This window comes from Podarcis filfolensis (assembly GCF_964270895.1).
Source record: "Podarcis filfolensis genome assembly, chromosome: 4".
Classification (NCBI taxonomy): Eukaryota; Metazoa; Chordata; class Lepidosauria; order Squamata; family Lacertidae; genus Podarcis; species Podarcis filfolensis.
The window spans coordinates 30,374,298-30,396,844 of NC_139607.1; the positions used below are offsets into that span (position 1 = coordinate 30,374,298).

The window sequence follows — 22,547 nt, forward strand, 5'->3', positions numbered from 1 at the left end:
TGAAAGAGGGTAATTGGCCCAAGATCACCCAGCGAGATTCAAGGCTGTTCCTTCTAGATGGGTCACATTACCAGCCGGCAAAGGATGCTTTGGGGGAGGAAGGAAGTTGAGCACATTTGTGTACTCTTTTGGGTATGAGGAAATTAGGTCAAAGGAAGAATGATTTCCTGAGATATGAGAAAGTGGTGACTAAGGATATGACGTGCTACCACTAATTCATCACCTTGCATTATAAGAAGAGAGAGTACTTCACAATAGGATTTATTTATTTTTTGTACTATCTAAAACTCCTCTGTGTACCCCCCTCACTTTAAAATAAATCTTATACCCAAAATCCCGAAAGAGAAGTAAATATATTCTTAAAGAAGGCTAATGCAGAGAATGATACAACACTAATTCTAGGACCACAGGCTAAAGGAAATAATTCTCAGGGGGAGGTGAGGGCTTAAATGTCTAAAAGTAGCTTCTTTGTGCTTCCTGTGCATAGGTTCCCATAGCTACAGCTTCTACATAAAAGGAAAGCATTGGGCTTGTTTCTTTTAGGGGAGGAAAGAATCTACCTCTTGCCATTTCAGCTACAATGCTCCAAAGACATCTTGGCTTAAACTGAATGCTACTGTTGGTGCAAGGGCGAAGGGAGTAAACAACAGCTTAAATCTGGAAGTCAATGGGAATTTCTCCCTCTAGTGAAACATAAAAATATAAAGAGAACATGTAGAGTTGCCATGGAGGAAGGAGAGAATCACTCCCAATAATGTGAAAGCATTTACCCTTTTGCATTAAAAAAAAGAAAATATACCACAACCTCCCCTACTCAGAAAACAAGCAAACAAAAAAACCATTCGGTTTTGGGTGGGAAACACAAAAAGGTGACTAGGACATTATACGTATTATTCAATTTCCCATGCCTGAATCATTGCCTGAAAAGGCAAGTGCTGTCGCCTTTAAATAAACAAAAAGTTGACTGAATTTCAGGGAAATGAAGTTTTTTGCTTATTCAAAGCAGTAGGACTTTTTCCCTCCCTCCTTATCTTTCAAAAAAGCTACAGTTAAGCATCTGCCTGCAGCTTCATTTAAGGCTTAGTTTTTCACCTATGGGGACAAAGGACTCTTACAAACTCTTATGTGTGCACGAGTGTGTGTTTGGGGCGGGGAGTTGTGCAAATACATTTCCAGTGCTGCCTAACAAAGAGTAACTCTGTACCGCTACTGCTGTGCCCTACAGTTGCTCATTAAAGGCTTGATGCTGCCCTGATTCAACATTCCTTGGAACTTGACAGAAAACTTTCAAAGGCTCATTTTCATCCATAGGGAAGTTTGGAATAGACTGCAGCAGCTGAGAGAGATTAATAGGTTTCAGCTGAGGTTAGAGCCCAGTGAGTTCTCTCTTCCCTCTTCACTCCCTAAGTCTGAGAAGGCTCACCCATTCGGGGCAATCACAATATTATGCATTCTTAAGGCGTAGCAGCGTTCGCCTTCATCAGCAAAAACCTGTGAAGTGAAATACCATGACAACTTCCATACTAGCCTCTTTACTATTACGTCATGCGCTTTTGTTTGCCACAGCCTTCCTCATCTGATTCGCTTAGCACTGTTGCCTACAAAAGCTTAACACTTCAATAAGCCACGATTTGAAAGGTTTCTATCCGCCCCCTCCCCGTGACGTAGTTAAGAAAAGTGGTCCTTAAAATTCAAGGGGAAAGCCAGTTTTAGAAGTTGTACAGTGGTACCTCGGGTTAAGTTCTTAATTCGTTCCGGAGGTCCGTTCTTAACCTGAAACTGTTCTTAACCTGAAGCACCATTTTAGCTAATGGGCCCTCCTGCTGCCGCTGCATCGCCGCTGCATGATTTCTGTTCTCATCCTGAAGCAAAGTTCTTAACCCGAGGTAATATTTCTGGGTTAGCAGAGTTTGTAACCTGAAGCGTATGTAACCTGAGATACCACTGTACTGGAAAGGAATGCAGCTTTAGCTGTGAAGAGCCAAGAAAGTATTAGCAGATTTCAGTGATGGTAGAAAGTCGATTCCTTTCACACCTTTGCCTCCAGACTAAGTAACTTTTGAAAAACATAATAATTACTTGAGGAAGGCATAGCTGTGTAGTCATACCTCTGCTTACATATCCCTCCGCTTACATAAGCAGCAAACCCGGAAGTATATTTCTGGGTTTTTGCTGCGCATGCATGCGCAGAAGCGGTCCCTCCAGTTGTGGAAACCTTGGGGTCCGACCAGAGCTCCGAAATGGATCCCGTCCGCAACCGGAGGTAGCACTGTATACTGTATAAGGAAAGTTTACTGTTGATAGCCATTGACTCCAAAGTACACAATTAAGTGAGTCTTAAGTGTCAGCTCACAATTCATTCGCCACAAGCAAAACGGTTCACATAGCTGAGACAGACGGACCACACACACAGTGTTCACATGGCACAATAAACCATAGTTGCCTGCCATGAACATGCAAGATGCCTCCTACTTCACTCCTAGCACAAGTGGCAGCACAAACCATGACCCCTGGCTTAGCACTATGTCCATAACAGAGAATGTGGTTTGTTTTGTTCCAAGCAGCAAACCACGATACATTATAAACTTTTAACCACTATTTGTTGTGACGTGGAAACTGGGCCACCGTACTCAATTCCATCAGAAGTTGTACACAACCTATGGGCACACAGAAGCCTCTTTCAGTCACTCCCATGACCCCTCACTGCACATTAATGCAAACAGAATACATAACGCTGGCATGTGAATCAACACTTTAGTCACAACCACGTTTCACGGACAGCTCAGATGATAGAGCATGAAACTCTTAATATTTCAGGGTTGTGGGTTTAAGCCATGAGTTTCATGGTCCCTTCCAACTCTACAAGTCTATGATTCCACCTGGCAATTTCTGGGCTTTTGTCAGGAATACTAATTCCATGCATGAGCCTAACAGTGCTTTCAATGGTTGAATAGGGCTTCCGTTGACATAACTGGGGATTGTGCACTGAAAACCCAAACTCCCAACCTTCAATAAGAGCCAATAAGTAACCCTCCACTGTTGTAAAAATAAACCTGAAAAAGCTAACACTGCATACACTGAAGACTCAGACAAGGTGAGTCTTTTCTACAGGTATTTCATCATCCTCTCCCGCTCCACAGACTTCAGTTTCAAATCCCTGCAGCGAGTGTCTGCAGCAGAATCGCGTTCCTCCAACCTTTCATAATTTTGTGGCCAGAAACAAGCACTCACAGGTGGTATTTAAATAAGTTATTAGCAGTTTAATTCTGCTTGTCATTTACCTCCAACAAATCCAAGTCTGATTGATTTACTAGAGTAGATAAAAATACACTTTGCATACACTAGAGATTTAGACATGGATACGACTCCTGTTCTCAACTTATGCAAGAACAACAACAGCCTGCATCAAAAAGCATTGTTAACGTAATCCATTTGGCCCAAATAAAAGTTATGCTGAATAGACAACCACAAAAGTCACAACAAAATTAAATGAGTGCCACAACATGGGAACATTTGGAGAAAACCCAAACCATGATCCTTCAACAAGCAAGAAGTCTTCATTATCTATACTGAAATGAAGGAGGCATATTATATTGATTTTCATGCAGCATCAAACCAAGCAATGACAACCAAGATTAAGCAATATTGCTTAATAAAGTCACACCTGAATTTAATGGATCATGCAGGAAGCGGGACAAGCAATGCTGGCCTGTAAGCTGACCAACAGCAGGTAGTTCTTTCAAAAAGATATTCATTTAACTAAGATGTCCCCACATCTGCTAGGGAAAGATAAGTGTTGTAATCTGTTTTTACATGTGCAGTTTCAAATTCACATTATTTGAACAAATGTCATATTTTAATAGTTTCTGCACCATCATTACTTTTAAATTTGGTGTCGGCTTCTTCCTCTTAAAGATAGGTGTTCATCGTATTACTAGGAACTGTGACTTTAAAGCATTTTCCTTTTTAAAAGTATCAGCATAAATTAAAATATTTTACACTAGCTTGATTTCTCACTTTCACGCCACCCAGAACCTTTTACACAGCCTGGAGGCAAAAATTCCAGCTGCACAAGAATATGTATTTGTTTCAAACTATGACTTTATAAAATTATAATTTATAAAATTAACACCAAGCATCTTCCACAAAGTGTCCTGACCAACATGTTGGTTTTAAGAGTGAATCACTCGCTAAGAGGTAGGGAGGATAATTCTCTGCAAGTAGCCTGACCACAGAATATTATTGTTCCAAAACTTGAACCCTGTTACCTGCTGGAAGGGAATAAAGAATATATCCTTTGCTGGCGCCACCCAATGTATCTACTTCTGCCTTTCTATGAAGGAAGACTGTTAAAAGGCCTTATGGCTCCATGGCCAGGAAACGGTTTTCATGCATTGATATCTTTAACCATCTACTTTCTGAAGAATGTCTTGCCCCTACATTAATTACAATTACTTTAATCGTGAGTCTTTTTATGACAGGCTTCAAGCAAGTTGTCATTGCACATTAATTCCCTCTATATGGGAAGAACACACCGTTCTTTTTAAAAACAAAACAAAACACCCCACATTAAACCATGTTTGGCAAACTCTAGCTTGTTCTGCTGGTATACAGATATTATACAGAGAATGACTGAGTTCTTATACTTGTAGGAAGAAGCCTTTGCTCGCTGCCTTATGTTTTGTTTTTGTTTTGTTTTTAAGTATTCTTAACCCAGATGCTTAGTCTTGCGGGGTCTTCAGTTGCATGAGCAAGCACACACCTAACAAAAAACTGGATGTCAAATTCAGAATGAAACAATATTCTGGATGAAGCCTCTGGGGGGGAAAGAGATTCTCTAAAATTGCCACCCAGAATAGCTAAATAATTCTGCCAATTAAAATACCTTCTCTTTGAAAAACAAGAAAAGAAGCTTTCATACTGCCGAATGATTTATATAAATAAATAGGTACTGGAACAGTAGGCTGTTTGGCCCAAAATGATTTTGCACTGCTGAGCTAATAAAACACAGTCGATGAATAAATCTTGCCTGGTTGTAAAATGCAGAATTAACCATTCAGAATTAACCTTCCATTTGATGTTTAAAATATTACTTCTAGATGAAAAACTGGTCTATTTTTTTAATGCCTTTGACTAAAGCTATTAAAGATAAGGGTTTAACTACAGGTGTATATTTTTATCTCTCTGGTTGGGTTAATTTCTCCCCGTTCTCATATGAAGCTGAATCCCCCCGAGTCCATTACAACTACTGCTTTACACTGCTGAATTCTGCCAACAATCTGCTCAACATTTTAGCAGATGTTTCTGCGTTTAAGGCCTTTGGGATCTTTATTGGGTCCATTTCCTTTTCAACCTAAAAAGGGTATAGGTTTATTGTGATGACGCCGACATTATCAGATGAGTGCATGTTTCTTTTCATTTTGGCCCTGATCCAGAGATCTGCATGCATGCTGTTGTGAAGATCTCTCTCCTCCTGAAGAGATTAAGGGTTCAGGGTTGAATAAATTCCTTTTATGCTTTCCTTAAGAAAGGGATGATGACTCTGAACTTACCTCAGTAACATCCATGACTTTGATAGCTGCAAGTTGGCCTGTCTTGACATGTCGACCCTAAGAAAAGAAGAAGGAACCATTAGCCATTCTATTAATGCGTGAAATAAAAGACAACAGAAAAATTATTCCATTTCCCACAGCATTGCTTTCCCATTAACTCCTCCATTACATTATTATTATTATTATTATTATTATTATTATTATTATTATTATTCCCCACCCATCTGGCTGGGCTACTCTGGGCAGTTTACAGCATATATAAAAAATTGTAAAACATCAGATATTAAAAATATCCCAATACTGAGCTGCCTTCAGATGTCTTCTAAAAGTCAGATAGTTGGAAATAGACATCTGATGGGAGGGTGTTCCACCAGGTGGGTGCCACTACTGAGAAGGCCCTCTGCCTGGTTCCCTGTAACCTCACATCTCGCAGTGAGGGAACCGCCAGAAGGCCCTCAGAGCTGGTCCTCTGTAAAAAATGTGCACACAACAAAAAGCTGCATCTTATAACTAGGAGATACAGTGGTACCTCAGGCTACATACGCTTCAGATTACATACGCTTCAGGTTACAGACTCCGCTAACCCAGAAATAGTGCTTCAGGTTAAGAACGTTGCTTCAGGATGAGAACAGAAATTGTGCTCCGGCGGCGCGGCGGCAGCAGGAGGCCCCATTAGCTAAAGTGGTGCTTCAGGTTAAGAACAGTTTCAGGTTCTTAACCTGAGGTACCACTTTAGCTAATGGGGCCTCCCGCTGCCACCGCACAATTTCTGTTCTCATTCTGAAGCAAAGTTCTTAACCCGAGGAACTATTTCTGGGTTAGCGGAGTCTGTAACCTGAAGCATCTGTAATCCAAGGTACCACTTTACTAAATGCACGTCCAACTGTTTTGGATGTCTGAATCTGTGGTGTGTGTACAGCAAAGTTTGGATACCTGAATTTTCATATGATGAGTGTTAGGATAGTGGGACCTGCATGCATAACTCCCTTTGTTAAACTCTTACTTTGTGAAGGTCTGATGATTAGATACAAACAAACAAATCCGAATCTACCCTTGGCAACCCGAGAAATTTCAGTGATTCATGTGTGGTGTGTCACACACATATGTAATGCACCACAAACACACCCACACAATCCTCCCTTTCCAATGCAATTGCAGTGTAACAAGACCAGCTTACAACAATAAAATCCAACAGTAGTAGGATAAAAATTAAGATAGGCGCAGCAGATGAAATCGCTTTACATAAAAGGATTGTTGCATAAAAGTAATAAAAAAATGTTTCACAATGAGAGCATCTCACAGGTAAAGATGTTCCACAATCTGTGCATGATCAGAGAGAAAATTCTTTCTGTCATCAGAACCAATCATTCCTGAGCCATAGGGCCTTCCCAATAGATCTTAGGGAGCAGGTCATCAAAATTGTGTTCAAAATATGCAAAAGCTTCTTTTTTCCAGAACCCAAATGACAATGGGAGAGTTCACATACAGCTCTTTACCTCTCATCAGATGGCAATGTAAGGTAGGATCGTATTTCAGCTGTGAATTATCAAGTAAGCTGTCCAGCCATTCGATACTGAGTTATGTACATGCATGTCAGAATTAACCTCAGCTGGTAAAGTTCTAAAGCTAGACCACGGAAAAAGGAAACGGAAATAGGAGGGGATTTGATAAGACAGAAGTCTGCCCACCCCTGTTCTGGAACTGAGCAAACAAGAGCTTTATTAAAAATTGTACTAAGTGATTACTAGAAACTGAAGTTATCAGCCTTCAGTGAGTCCGCCTCTGATCCTGCTAACCTCAGATTCTGCATCCTAAAAAGTAAAACAGTGTTCTTTGAAGCTATGCAATTCGGACCACAAAGCCTATGTTTAACATCATGCAGGTCAAATTTGGCCTACCAGACCAACGTGGAGAAGCCATACCCACCCACTCCACATATGAAGACACCCTCGGCTGATGGGAAGTTGCTCAAAGAGGGGAATGTGGTTTCCTTTCCATGGAAACTGCTTGTTTCTACAAGCACTGCTCTTTGATGTCGTTTCACATGGAACCTCACAACCTGAAATGTCCTGCAAGGTTGAAAGGACTGGTGCCAGGAGAGGCTTTGCAAACTTCTCTGCACTCTGCCTGCCACTGCCGCAATGTTATATCTACAACCATGAGGAATGGCACCAGCAGCTAATGTCCAAAGGTAAGGAGCTATTGCCTTCACGCCTTCTTGAAAGGCTTGCCAGGAGCATCTGATTGGCCAATAAGAGAAATTGAACAGAATGAACTTATTTGTCTCATCCAAAAGGGTGGTGTTCTTTTAATCGTGTGTGTGTGTGTACGTGTAAAAGCCTCATTTCAGGCTTTAGAATGGTAGCTATGGGCTACAGAATGAATTGCTTTCAAGGGCTGTGGAACCTTCAAGCAGTGAATCAAACTTGCCCTTGATGATAGATGATCTGCTCTTGCCACCACATCAACACACTTTCAATAGATCAGTAAAACTCTTCTCTTTCAGTGGGGAAAAAAAACTTGATAAAGCAAATCCAAGCACTGTAACCTCTGCTCACTGAGTAATTTAGTTCTATAATCACTCGAGAGCTCTTCTTCATCTTGTTACAGGAAATAAAGCAAGAGTCTATATAAGACGAAGAGTGACTCATGCCCCTCCCACAATCTTACTACGAGTTGAAGGGGGGTGCACCGAAGGAGCAAGAGAGAGAAAAATGCATACCGTATTTTTCACTCTATAAGACGCACCAGACCACAAGACGCACCTAGTTTTTGGAGGAGGAAAACAAGAAAAAAAAATTCTGAATCTCAGAAGCCAGAACAGCAAGAGGGATCGCTGCGCAGTGAAAGCAGCAATCCCTCTTGCTATTCTGGCTTCTGTGATAGCTGCGCAGCCTGCATTCGCTCCATAAGACGCACACACATTTCCTCTTACTTTTTAGGAGGGAAAAAGTGAGTCTTATAGAGCAAAAAATACGGTAATTAAAGAAAAGATTAAATGAAGAGCACAAAGCAGAGTCAGGTGAGCAAAAGACCTACTTAGAAAGGAACTACTTGTTCCTTTCATTATTTACTTCCACTGTCCATTCTGCAAACATTCCCCGTTTAAATGCATCGTTTGTGCTTTTAAAAAAAATAATGCAAGCTTTTTGCAAGCTTGCAAAAATCTATCATTTGCCCGATAATAAATGTTGGAAATGCAAAGAAAATGAAGGTACATTCTTTCACCTTTGGTGGACGTGCCCAAGGATAAAGGCTTTCTGGGAGATGGTATATAACGAAATGAAAAAGGTATTTAAATATACCTTCTTGAAGAAACCAAAGGCCTTTCTCCTGGGCATGGTCGGCCAATTGGTGTCAAAGAAGGATAGAACTTTCTTTATGTACGCTACAACAGCAGCAAGAATACTCATCGCAAGGTATTGGAAGACACAAGATTTACCCACTCTGGAAGAATGGCAGATGAAAGTGATGGACTATATGGAACTGGCGGAAATGACTGGCAGAATCCGAGACCAGGGAGAAGAGTCGGTGGAAGAAGATTGGAAGAAATTTAGAGACTATTTGCAGAAACATTGTAAAATTAATGAATGTTAAAATGATGTTGGATTGAAATCAAGCGGCCTTAGCAACAAGGTTAATAAGAATATGTAAAAATGGATTGATAATGGATGAAATTATAAAGTTATAATATGTTGAGATATAGAGTTAAGATAAAAGAAAGAGGGTAAGGATTTGCTGAATTAACCATGTGAACGGGAATACAAAAAAGGGAGGTGTGAGGAGGTCAGGGAAATAAGCAAATGAAATTTAAGATATGAAAAAATTGATTTGTTTTTAATTATTTTTTATCTACTTTTTCTGTACTTTTTATCTTTTTTTCTATGTATTTTTGTATTTTTTTTCTTTTTTCTGCTTTCTTTTTATTTTGTAATTTTCTTCTTTTTGTAAAACTTCAATAAATATCTTTTAAAAAAAATAATAAAAACAATGCATACATGCAGAGGGAGAAGAAACAAACACCTTGGAAAAGAAAAGAGCAAACTAAGTATTTAATGATAGGAATCTGTTCAGAGCATTTGCGCAAGGTATAGCTTTCCTCATATTCACACCCTTTCGGAAGATTAGAATCTGCAGTCGTTCTTCCTTGTGAGGAACAGAGTCATGACCCAGCAGCTTCAAAAGATTCCTGCTGCTCCAAAACTCAGTGTTTTCTACAAAGCAGCGAAGTACACTAAAACTAATAATTCATTCTGCTACTCCTAAGGATAGGATGTGAAAAGAGTTTGGATTTACTAGCCCCCAGGCCCTTGGGGAGAATTATGTCAAGCTGTGGGATGGGAAAAGAAGACTGTGGGAAGTGCAGAATTCCCACTGTCCCAAGCCAAACATAGCACTCAAAACCTTATTTTAAAGGCAATTCAATTTATGGTACACCATAAATGTATGCAATACTTAAAGATCTTGGGACTTGGGCAAGAAACTGATCACAGCTTATACAGTGTCAACACAGAACAGGCACTGAAACGTTTCAGCTATATTTAAAGCATACAGGACTCCCAAACTATTCTCCTGTCAAACAAGCGATTGGCACAAGAGGTTTTTTGTTTGTCTGTTTTCCAAGAGACAGCTTATCAGGAAAGTGACTGCTGCATCTTTTGTTTTTGTTTTCAACACATGCTCTTAGACTTGCATTTGTGGAAATAGTTTTGTAAGTTAACAAGAATTGTTGCAGAAGTTCCTCCTATTGCTTGCATTTCTATCTGTCTCTTTATCCGAGGTGGGTAACCTCTGGCTCTCCAGATAATGAAGAACCATAACTCCCATCATTCCTGACCATGGGCCATGCTAGCTAGAGCTGATTGGGAGATGTTGCCCAACAACCTACGGAGGTCCACAGGTTCCCTACTACTAAACTATATACCGGGACTGTGTATAAAGAACGCACATAGTAATTACAGTGCAGCACAGCCATACCTCAGAAGTTGAACGGAATCCGTTCTGGAAGTCCATTTGACTTCCAAAATGTTCGGGAACCAAGGCGCGGCTTCCAATTGGCTGCAGGAAGCTCCTGCAGCCAACTGCAGCCGCGGACATTCGCAAACCGGAAAAATCACTTCCAGGTTTGCGGCGTTCGGCAGCCAAAACGTTCGTCTCGCAAGGCGTTCGACTTCCACGGTACAACTGTATTTCCTGTCACTTCAATTAATTATTTCCAGAAGATCTCAGGCTCTGTAAATACTTGTATCTGGACCAGAATAAGCTGTGCAAATCAAACAGAATATGTGAAGATCTTTGCTTTCCTTGGCACAGAGTCAGAATAGGCCCAAAATACCTGCTTCACTGTTCCTTTGGGGAAGATGCTCTAAAACAAACAGCCACAGACAACAAGACAACAGACCAGGAAGCCCAACATAAACTGATGCTTAGAAGAAGGCAGAAATTTCTTTCAGAGATTGAGGCTCAATCGTACCACAGAGTAGATACTATTCAGTTCCAAACCTAACAAGATTTAAAAACAAAACAAGAACAAAAACTAGGAGCACTTGGCAGCTAGATTAGGGAAAGAAAAGGCACTAGTAACTCATGGGTGCTGCATTGACCAAGCGAATGGTGAATGAGGAACATCCAAGCACTCCAAGTCTTATAACCGGATCTCATTGCATTGCTTCTATAAAGCAATGGCCAGAATTAGATTTTTCCATGATGCTACTTGCTCAAGTAGATTCTGTTATGTGGAATTCTACAAGCCTTAGGCAAAATGCAAGTTGTGTGTTACTAACATTACTAGGGATACTAAATTAAGAAAGCAACTTGCCTCCGGGCAAATTACTGCATTATACAGGATTGCTGTCATCGCTGGGCTCCTCTCTGACGCTCTCCCCAACATGAACGGTGTGCATTAGTTGCATCTTTCATCACCCAAGTAAACCTCCCCAAGTTGTTGTTTTTTTTTGTGGGGGTAACTAATCAAGCCTTTCCCAGCTGGCAATTCTTCAAATTGACCTTCCCAACATCCATACCATGAAGAAGCGAGTAAGGACAGTGAATCACCGGGACATAGAGTAAGCTGAGACATACAGACTATGCTCCCGTATTAGCTTTCGTCCCCAGTGCTTATACTACTCTGTGGTCTCTCATCTATCCCTGAAAATCCAGGTGCATTCTCCTTTTTTTAAGGTGTGTCATTCCATCCACCCCACCTCTCTCCTAAATTGGTTCACAGCAATTTTTAGATAATTTCAATTATAATGCAGTATGAGCCAGCTGCCTATTCCTGCATTGAAGGGTATTTAACTCGACGATCCTCAGGGTCCCTTCTAATTCTACAATTTCTATTATTTGAATTGCTGAATCAGTAGTCCCTACTGTGGCTGAAGATCCACATATTGGAATCAAAATGTTGTGATTCCAAAATGGGCTACATATCGCGAAACTTTATCGTGGTAATATAGCATTAGCAAACACACACACAGAGAGAGAGGCCACTTGTTCAATTGTCTGTTGATGGGAAGCATCCAGAGTTATGCACAAAGTAGTCTCAGAACAGCCCAAAATTCACACTTTAAAAAGCACACCACAGGCTACAAATAATCCACAGGTCACTCTTAAAGAATCAAGGTCTTGAGAAGCTTGTGCCTTGGCACGTTTAACACACAAAAGCTTGAAGTCATCACTGGGTGATTTTAAAAAATATGTTTATTCCAAAAGACACGCAAGATCAATAGAAGAATCTTGTGTTTTATGTGCAATGCAAACAAAGGAAAACACTTTCATCCAACAAGTAATTGAAGCTAAGGCAGAAAAATATACATGGCCGAACAGCTGTACTTTAAATTTGGGGAACACTTGTCATGTGGATAAGCTTCTTTTAAACAAACAAACAAACAAAAAACAATTTCTGTTGTTTACAGAATCAACTCGTCAAAAAGTTAGCAGTTAAAACATCCAGAAGTCAAGACTGTGGGACCTTAGTGAAAGAAGGTTGTGTTTCTGCTTCCTGAGGATGAGCTACCTTAACTGCTTTGTGGCTATCATGTTTTATATTTTCTGCTTCAAGTTGGATGTGGGCTAGATATATTATCGCCAGGTGTCTTCATTGTGAACTGTGGAAGGAATTTTTTAATGTGGGTATAATATTACATTATTGGTGTTCGATACTGTTAACAAAACTATTGGTGTGTTTTATGCTCTTTTAAACTTATGATATATTTTTCAATTAACTGCAACTGTTGATTTCATAGAATTGTAGAATTGGAAGGGACCACGATTGTCCTCTGCAATGCAGGAATCTTTTACTATTATTGTATCATAATATAATACTAATGGTCATTTCTATTCAAATCAGTGCTTGAAACTCACATTGTTTTAGGTGCACTTTGCGACAGGGACTAAGATTTCAGATTAAAATTGAAGAGTGGAAGGAAATGAGGACCTTTTTCTGCCTCCCCACCGGGGCTCCGTACTTACCCCGAAAAGTCTGCATCCAGAGGCGCTGCTTCTGCGCACGTGCAAAGAGAAACCCAGAAGTACAGTGGTACCTCGGGTTAAGTACTTAATTCGTTCCAGAGGCCAGTTCTTAACCTGAAACTGTTCTTAACCTGAAGCACCACTTTAGCTAATGGGGCCTCCTGCTGCTGTTGCGCCGCTGGAGCACAATTTCTGTTCTCATCCTGAATCAAAGTTCTTAACCCAAGGTACTACTTCTGGTTTAGCGGAGTCTGTAACCTGAAGCGTCTGTAACCTGAAGCGTATGTAACCTGAGGTACCACTGTATACATTTCCAGGTTTGCCGCATTAGTAACTCGAAATTACATTACCCAAAGCGAACATAACCCGAGGTACCACTGTATTAGTGGGGTGGGCAGGGGAAGGACTAGAAAAATGAACATAATATTTTTGCTGCAGTTCAGTCATTTTCAGCTTTGTATTCTAAACACGTCTAGACATTCTGTTGATGTGCCCATAACCTTGGTTTAAGGTTTCATTTAGGGTTGGGCTAGATGACTCTTGGGACCGCTTCCAATTCTACAATTCTATGATTCTTTTATTATGAATTATGGTTATTTACCTGCATGCATGTGTGTGATAGGCCAAGTTATTTATTCACCAGAGTGAGAGGGGAGAGAGACACTCTAGAATGCAAAAGCGTTAAGTATTATTATCCCAGCACATCACATCTGAAGTAGCTTACAAAGGAATACCTCTGTGATGGGAAGCTTATTCTGAGGCTAAACATTAGCTTTGTCTATGACTGTGGAGAAACAGAACTCTTAACAGTGATGCTAAAGGCTTCTACAAGCCTCTCTTTACCAATTCATACCCCTGGCTTGTATTTCTATCCTCACCAGTCTATTTGGGCCTCACAGAGGAGCAGCTGTAAGGCAAACACCCACAATTGCTGGCCTTAGACACTAGGAAGCCCCTACCATTTTCCCTTGCCTATTCAAAGCCTCTGCAAACAAGCCTCAAGAAAATCCAGAACTGCCAGTTTTCCTTGCTAAAAAATCATCCCGAGGCTCTGTGCATTCAGGAACACTAGGCTGTTCAGAGAAAAGCTGTATTCCCTGGACGAAAGCCGGTGCCAGAGTTCTACAGAATCAGAAAAAGGGGGTCTTTTTTTTCTTTACCCAGTGAAAGCAGAGCAAAGTGCGCATGCACACCAGGAGACCTCAAATATCCTACTGTTGTTATGAGGCAGGAGTCATCGCTGCTGCCAGACAGAGATTGGACGATGCAACAGCATTCTAATGAGACCATGCACACAGTCCAGCAAAAAGAAAGAAACCCAGGCTCATGTGACCCGCCGCGGACTGTGACGGATCCCGCTGAATGCACAGGCAGTGAGTGAAAGCTGGCCATTGCCGACTTGCAAGGAACAAGCAGCGAAATTGCACATCTGGGGGTCTGGAAGATAAGAGCTGTATGTATTCTTGGCTAAATCCATTCAAAGCCCTCAAGCAGCAGCTTCTCACGCACCAATCCCATAGGGAGACCGTGTGAGTGTGTGTCACAACCAAACACAGATACAATCAATCAGGACGAAAACAAGAAGAGATACATAAATTCAGAGACACCAGTCAAGCTATTCATCAAAAGGAAGAGATTGTGGAGGAGGGAGAAAATGAAACTAATTTCTGGACAGTCAGCATTCCTGATTTGCCTCTGTCTTGCATGCTGCTTTTGTGCTTTAGTTAAGTTGGAGATTTGGGGAGAGCGGGGGGCTGTCTTACTGAACAGGCATCAGTTAGTTAGACTCACTGCTTCTGCCCCTTGAAAAGTTATCATAAAGTAACAATGCCCATGGTATACAGTGGTACCTCGGGTTACATACGCTTCAGGTTACAGACTCCGCTAACCCAGAAATATTACCTCGGGTTAAGAACTTTGCTTCAGGATGAGAACAGAAATCGTGCTCCGGCAGTGCAGCAGCAGCGGGAGGCCCCATTAGCTAAAGTGGTGCTTCAGGTTAAGAACAGTTTCAGGTTAAGAACGGACCTCCGGAACGAATTAAGTACTTAACCTGAGGTACCACTGTATAAAGTTCTTGAAGGCTGCCTAAAATGCCATTTAAAATAGACAAAGGAGGAAGGGCTGCACTGTGTTTTCACAGGGACAGGGTATGTTTCTACACACATGAGATATGAATCTCCGGATTTGGTATTACTTAATCCAGATATGAATGTGCTTCCTAAACTGCTACTAACTAAAGTAAGAATTAAACTTATGGCAAACTTATGTAGTGTAACTTCAGAAGCAATTTCCCTCTGAAATAATGTGAAGGATAATAAAAAAAAGCAATGGGTGAGGAACAGGCTCCATTTAAAAAATAATAATCACTGGCTCATTGGGAGTGTAAGTGGGGATCTCCTCCATTGTGTCTATGTCGTACAATAATTTATTCTCTAGTTGTAGTCACATGAATGGAGAAACATTCCCAAGGCAGAACAAAAGGCCTTTTCTAGGAAGTCTACAAGGAGGCCTTTAAGAATTTAAGAACATACAAAGCATCGCTCCATTTACTCTTGAAACTGTGGCATCAAATTTTAAGAGAGATCTGTCATGCAACAAAGTTACCACTTCCAATGAAAAAGCATTTTATGTCTTAAATAACCCTGGTTGGGAGTAAAAACGTCAACCCTACATCTAAACCTATGTAAGGTCGCATTTTCCAACACTAACTCGGTTTTTTTCTGTATATAGCTCAGAAACAGCTACTGTTCCATTGTGCCTCGGGAAAAAGTTCAGTACCGGTTGAAATTCTGTATACAGAAATCTCAGTAATGTTGCCAATATACTGTACCTACTTGATACCTTTTGAGTCACAGAAACAATTTTTATGAAATGTTGCTTGATTAGCACGATGAATTCAAAAGGTGGGAACATCATGCCACCATGTTATGCAGGAGTCGACAAACTAAGGTCCGCAGACCGGATCAGGTCCCAAATTGCCTTCAGGATCCAAGCCCGCAGACTATCCATGGATTGGCGTGGGGATTCTATTAGTTCGGGCTGCAATATTTTTTTCCTGTGCAATTCCATTCCATTCCTCCTCCCCCCCCCCGCCTTCTCCGTCCTCCTGGCTTCCACCCACCCTGCCTAGAGGAGGAAGGGGGCTGGGGTGAGCTGGCCAAGCGCCATTTTAAGCAACCCCTCTCCAGAGCCAGCCCTTAGGCGCCGCTCATCTTCCCTCCGCCGCCTTGGTCTCCTGTGGGCCAGAGAGCAGAGCAGACGAGCTCGCTCTGCCTACCCACGAAAATCAGCAGCGGCAGCGGCAGCAGTGGTGGCAGCCCCGGGGAAGGAAGGTAAGTGCAGTGGCTGGGGCTGGGGAGGAGGACTGCTTGCCCCCCATACCTCTTCTTCTAGCCCCCCCCCCCCCCGTGCTGCTTCTCCAGCCTGCCACAAGGTCTGAGGGACAGTGGATCGGCCCACAGCTAAAAAAAATTGCTGAACCCTGATGTTATGTGACCGTACACAGCAAAATTTACATATACAATATAATCCAATTCAAATCACCCTTACAACCAGCATTTGAAATTCACCAGGCACCAGGTGCACTTTGCACTTGGGTATTGACCACTTTCCGACCAACCTAGCAGTTCGAAAGCAGATCAAAGTGCAAGTAGATAAATAGGTACTGCTCCGGCAGGAAGGTAAACGGCGTTTCCGTGCACTGCTCTGGTTCGCCAGAAGCAGCTTAGTCCTGCTGGCCACATGACCCGGAAGCTGTACACCGGCTCCCTCAGCCAATAAAGCGAGATGAGCGCCGCAACCCCAGAGTCTGCCACAACTGGACCTAATGGTCAGGGTCCCTTTACCTTTACCTTTACCTTATTGACCACTTGCAACCAAGTCAAGATGCCTGGTGCCTGACATCTCCACCATCTGGAGTTGCATGCCTGCAAATCCTTGGATTTTGACTGTTTCACACACTAGCAACACATCCTTTAGAATTATATCAGTTACATAGGAGCCAACTCCTAGCGGCCATGGAGGTTCCCCCCCCCCCAATATAATACCTGAGGGGGCTCTCTCCCCCCGCCCCCGGTTGATGGGCATTGCCATTCAAATGGTGTGCATGCATCTTGTCATATGATTATGTAGGGCAGGGCTTACCTGCTCCCCCCCCCCATATTTTATTCAAGTTGGGACCCCTAATCAGTTATATTTTATCTGCACCAGAATGAATTTCGGGAACCAAAAAGTCATATTTAGAATTTTAACTTTCAAGCCGTCTGGCCCCAAAATGGCAACTAGGCATTCCGTTTTGGCAGCTGTAACCCTGATTTAAGGAGCCTTTTGGCTCCTACTTTATGTGTCTGAGTTTCTAACGTTGCTTACAACTATTCATTGGAAAAAGATAGTCCTGTAACTTGGAATAAAACATTTTAAGAAATAAAAATGGGACCTGAAACTTTTACCAAAATAATAGTGCCAACTGATTTAGAAGTTAGAGGGAAGTGAAAAGAGAAACCATAAAAGACTTGACCTTCTCCTCCCATCCAAGAGAGGGTGTGTGCATGTTCCTGATGTTGTGAGGGATGCTGGAGCCACAGTTCTTTTTCCAGGGTGTGCAAAGCGAAGGCACACTTACGTTCATGCTTCCTCTCTCAACCTTCTCCAAAACATATAAACATGGTGCTAAATATCACACCAGGAACAATGTGCTTGAGAGAATTTAAGCAAACTTTTAACTACCACTGAAAGCCACGGATGTTCGCTACACAATTCTATGGGATCTCCATGTGCTTAGCTCTTCTGTAGCCACAGATGATACTCTGGATTGCATTCAGTCCCTCTCAAGCCAGGCAACATATTCAAACAATATCCTTGTGCTTCTTTTTCTACACAGCAGGTGCCATGGCTCATTAAATTCACAAGTTTGTATTTTCAATAGCACAGTCATTTCCAGGGGAAGAATACCGTACTTTTCACTCTAGAGGACGCACTTTTTCCCCTCCAAAAATTAAGGGGAAATGTGTGTGCGTCCTATGGAGCGAATGCAGGCTCCTTGGCTTCAGCGATAGCAACGCTTTCGCTGAAGCCTGGAGAGCGAGAGGGGTCAGTGCGCACCGACCCCTCTCGCTCTCCAGGCTTCAGGGATAGCCGCCTGAAGCCTTCGGAGCGCAGTGCGAGTTCCCGCTGCGCTCCACAGGCTTCGAGTTCCTTTTGCTGAAGCCGGGAGAGCAAGACTCTCCTGACTTCAGCAGAGAGGGAGAGCTGTGCAGCGCCCCTTCAGCCAAGCGGGAGGAGAAATGGAAGGGGCTTCGTTTCTCCTGCCGCTTCGCTGAAGGGGCGCTGAGCAGAGAGGGGGAGATTTTCTTTTTCTTGTTCTCTCCCTCTAAAACAAGGTGCATCCTATGGTCCGGTGCATCCTATAGAGCGAAAAATACGGTGCCTAATTTCTGGGCAAATGGCAGATTGTACCATTTTGTCACAAATGAAGTTAAGGGTGGGTATGTATGTGTGTGTGTGTATCAAGTTCAAGAAATCAGATTCATATATGCACTCTGTCACGAGAAACTACTTGGAAGCAACTTCATGGCCACAGTGTTTTTAGCCACACAATACTCTCTTAATCCAGGTACTTGAAACCATGTGCTTGAAGCTGCCAAAGGCTCGTAGGGATCCATTTAAGAAAAGATCATGTGGAGCTACATGCACATTGTCGGCTGTTTAAGTCCAGTTGCTTGCTCACAAACATGTTCATAACAAATTGATTTTTTTAATGGCTTTTACAGGTGAAAGGCACGTTCATGGGGGGGGGAACCCCCAGATAACTTCAAAATGATGTAAATTAGGAGGCAGATAATTTTATATCAAATGTACACACTTGTCAAAACAGGTAAGTAATTGTACTTTTGTTGCTCATCTGGAAAGACGGAAAAGGTGTCATTCTTAAGGTGACCAATATATAAGCAAAACACAACCGAAAACACCTATCCCGCCTAAACTGGAAGCCAGTCAAGTAGAGCTGCATTAAAGCAAGCTGCAACTTTTTATTGCTGGGGGGGAGGGGTGGTTTGCAAGCCCGCCTAAACAACATGACTAATGAGAATTACCGTATTTTTCGTCCTATAGGACGCTCCGTCCCATAGGACGCACCTACTTTTGGGGGGGGGGGAATAAAAGGAAAAAAAATTCCTTTATTTTCCCCCCAAAACCAGGTCAGGGAACAGTGGGATGGCGGCGCTGCGCCTCCCCGCTGTCCCTCGAGCTTGTGGGGCTGGCCGATGTCTGCCCGGCGCGAGGGGCGCTCTGCTTCAGGGCGCCCCACGCGCCGGGCGGCAGGCTTGCCGACACCTGCGCGAAGCACGGGGCGTCCTCCGGAGGGCGCCCCGTGCTCCGCGCTGCAGGCTGCCGCCCGCAAGCCATGCGCGCCAGGGGGGATCTCCCCCTGGGCACGCAAGGCTTGCCGACACCTGCGCGAAGTACGGGGCGTCCTCCGGAGGGCGCCCCGTGCTTCGCGCTGCAGGCTGCCGCCCGCAAGCCGTGCGCGCCCGGGGGAACTCCCCCCGGGCGTGCAAGGCTTGCGGATAGCTTCCTGGAGCCTGGAGAGCGAGAGGTGTCGGTGCGCACCGACGCCTCTCGCTCTCCAGGCTTCAGCGAAAGCCTGCATTCGCCCCATAGGACGCACACACATTTCCCCTTCATTTTTGGAGGGGAAAAAGTGCATCCTATAGGGCGAAAAATACGGTAATATCTGTCTCTAGGTTGTCCAAGGAAAACACCTTTTTGTAAATACAAGGCTGGTTTGTATGTTCCCTCACACACATGTGATTAACTTGAAGGTACAGTGGTACCTCAGGTTACAAACGCTTTGGGTTACAAACACTTCGGGTTACGAACTCCACTAAGCCAGTAGTAGTACCTTGGGTTGCGAACTTTGCTGCAGGATGAGAACAGAAATCGTGCGCCGGCAATCATATACAACAAGAATTCAAATCACAGATACAAAGAAACAACCCCCAAATATATTGTTTACTCATTATTAACCTATATACTGCTTAATTGCCAAGATTGCTTATAAGCAGTTGACAAGAATATAAAATAGGCAACAGAACAATTTCATTGAAACATCAAAATAAGCTTCCACAATTAAAATGTACAATAAAAGAAGCCCAATTAAAACAGCGCAGCAATTATATCTTCTGTTTGCTTAGCTCCAGTTAACATCCTGGCAGCAGTGTTATCTTGGTTTATCTGCAAGACTGCTATATAATACAGAGCGGATATAGTACCGTGACTAATCAGACAATATAATTTAAAAGTTATCTAGAGTTACTAGCAACAAGTAACTGAAGATATTAATTTCAAACAGACTGCAGCTAAACAGTGCTCCCCGAATTATAACATACAGCCTGAGACATATATGTAGTCCCTACTTACTAAATAAATTTCCAGCTGGAAGCAGAAATTGTTTCAAAAACAGACAGACACCTTGCTTGAGGCAAGTGTCTTCTGAGCTGCGAACCTTGTTGGCATCCATTTGTCTCGAGAGACAACGGAATATGCCTCCAGGGAGTGAGGTTGGACTGCTATGTTAGCAGCACCAAACTGACCTTCCCGGGGTACAAGTCTGGGAGGTGTGTATGGAGGTCCTGGGTACCCAGACCACAAGACCCCCTTCTCAGCCTTGTTGATATGATCCAAAGGAAAACAGAACAATACGTTTGGCACCAGCTAAGCTACAGAAGTTGCCAGAAGGTGGCATACAAGGCACCATCCAACCATCTTAGAGACTCCAGTGTGGATTTAGGGTTTAGGCAGCAGCGGTTTAGGGTCTCCTAAATAGGTTACCCTCCCAGGTTGATGAGCCCCATCTGCCCCTCGCATCCCTCTACAGCACATGCAGAAACTGCCTTCTTGACTCTGGGACCAGTACTGATGAATCTACATGCCATCTGGCTTTAAAAAAAATTTTATACTAAGCAAAATTTTCAATCCTCACCCTACAGAGAACACTCCAAATGTAGTGGAAGAAACATCCCAGTTTAATACTCCCCACCCCCCATCTCTACCTATCTCCCTCTCTCTCACACACACACATTACCCAAACCTTCACATTATTGCCAAACTGCATTCATACTATAAAACTGTAAACTAAGAGACAAGATTTATTGGAGGCAGGGGGACCCACAACTAAGGACGAGACCACATACATGCCTCATAAAACAGCCGTTTCTGAAGTACACCAGAGCACGGCCAATTAAAAATATTTCAATTAGAAAGGGTAAATTGATAACAAAGCCAGATTGGATGCATTGTTTAACGTGAAACCAGATTGAATTTAGTGTTTCACATTTAGCCGTTGGCCTGGTTCAAATCAGGGGTACATCCAGTCTCAAAAGACCAAGCAAGCATGGTCATAAAACACATATTATTCTCCTCTGTCATGAGCTCTTCGGTATCATAATCCAAGTAAGGTCTTCTTCACAAAAGCTTTCCATGCATGCAATCAGGAGTTTTTAAAAGCATGCATTAATTGTTTAGAAAAAGGTACATCTATTTAATCAAATTAAGTTCTGCCTATCTAAGTATCTATTTAAACAGCTGTATGGGAAGGGGAAAAATTGCCTATGGCCTATATATGTAAACTGCAAAACTCAAGTAAATTGTAGGACAACTCCCTATCCCCGGCGATGCTCAGGGAGCCCTACCCAAAATGTGAACTCTCTCAGAATTCTACATAAAAACATTAAGTGTCAGCAGACAGCAACATCTGAAAGACTTGGCTTGAATCCAAAACTCTGCTTGGGGGCAGAGAGGAGGAATTCTACACTGAATGTTTGTTCCATGTTGAAATCAAATAAGCCACTGATGCAGGATGACTCTTAACCATTGAGCAATACCTTCCAGCTCGTCATAGGAATACCTGCAAAAGGTGTGTTACAGAGTCATCCACCCACACAATACTTTTGCGTCCATCTCCAAATCTCCTGAACAGACTCTTGGGCTGGGGTACTGTTTAGGAGGTTTTGTTGCTATTATTTATATTATCATTTTTTGCATCTTTACTTTTAGGTATTATTACTTACGTAGGGGTGTTGTTGTTTTTTACAATTTGGTTGTATACTTCGTGATGTGTTTTATTTAGTGTTTATGACTACTTTTCTTACAATTTTGATTATGTAAATAGTTTCATGTTGCAAGTCACTGCGAGCTTGGTTTTCACTATAGAAAGGCTGTGTGCAAATAAAATGATGGTGGGGGGGAGAGATGAGTGATGGGGATGAATCAGCTAAAGAGCTTGATTCAGGGTAGGGAACAAGGAGTCCTCTTCCTTCTCTTCTGCTTACAGGATACTGCTATTAAAAGAGGTAGACCAAAACCTACATGGGTGTGTGCTCAATTTCACGGAATATTTGACCAATGTAAAAAAATAACAATCTCAAACTACAAACAAAGACAGATTTACACTCACACTACTTTATGAAAAGTTGCTACAGCAACTTGGAAAGGTAAAAATGGGAAAAAGAAGAGCTATTAACTGTT

At 42.4% G+C, this 22,547-nt stretch overlaps 1 protein-coding gene across 5 annotated transcripts in view; it reads right to left on the reverse strand.

Annotated features, from left to right (window-relative positions):
- The window catches only part of MAP4K4 (mitogen-activated protein kinase kinase kinase kinase 4), a 136,866-nt gene that overhangs the window by 69,864 nt on the left and 44,455 nt on the right, over positions 1–22,547 (reverse strand). For all 5 annotated transcript variants that reach the window (XM_083610410.1, XM_083610411.1, XM_083610409.1 and 2 more), the window contains exon 3: positions 5,553–5,609. In XM_083610410.1, the coding sequence (XP_083466536.1) occupies positions 5,553–5,609 (57 nt within the window). The remainder of the gene's footprint in view (positions 1–5,552; positions 5,610–22,547) is intronic.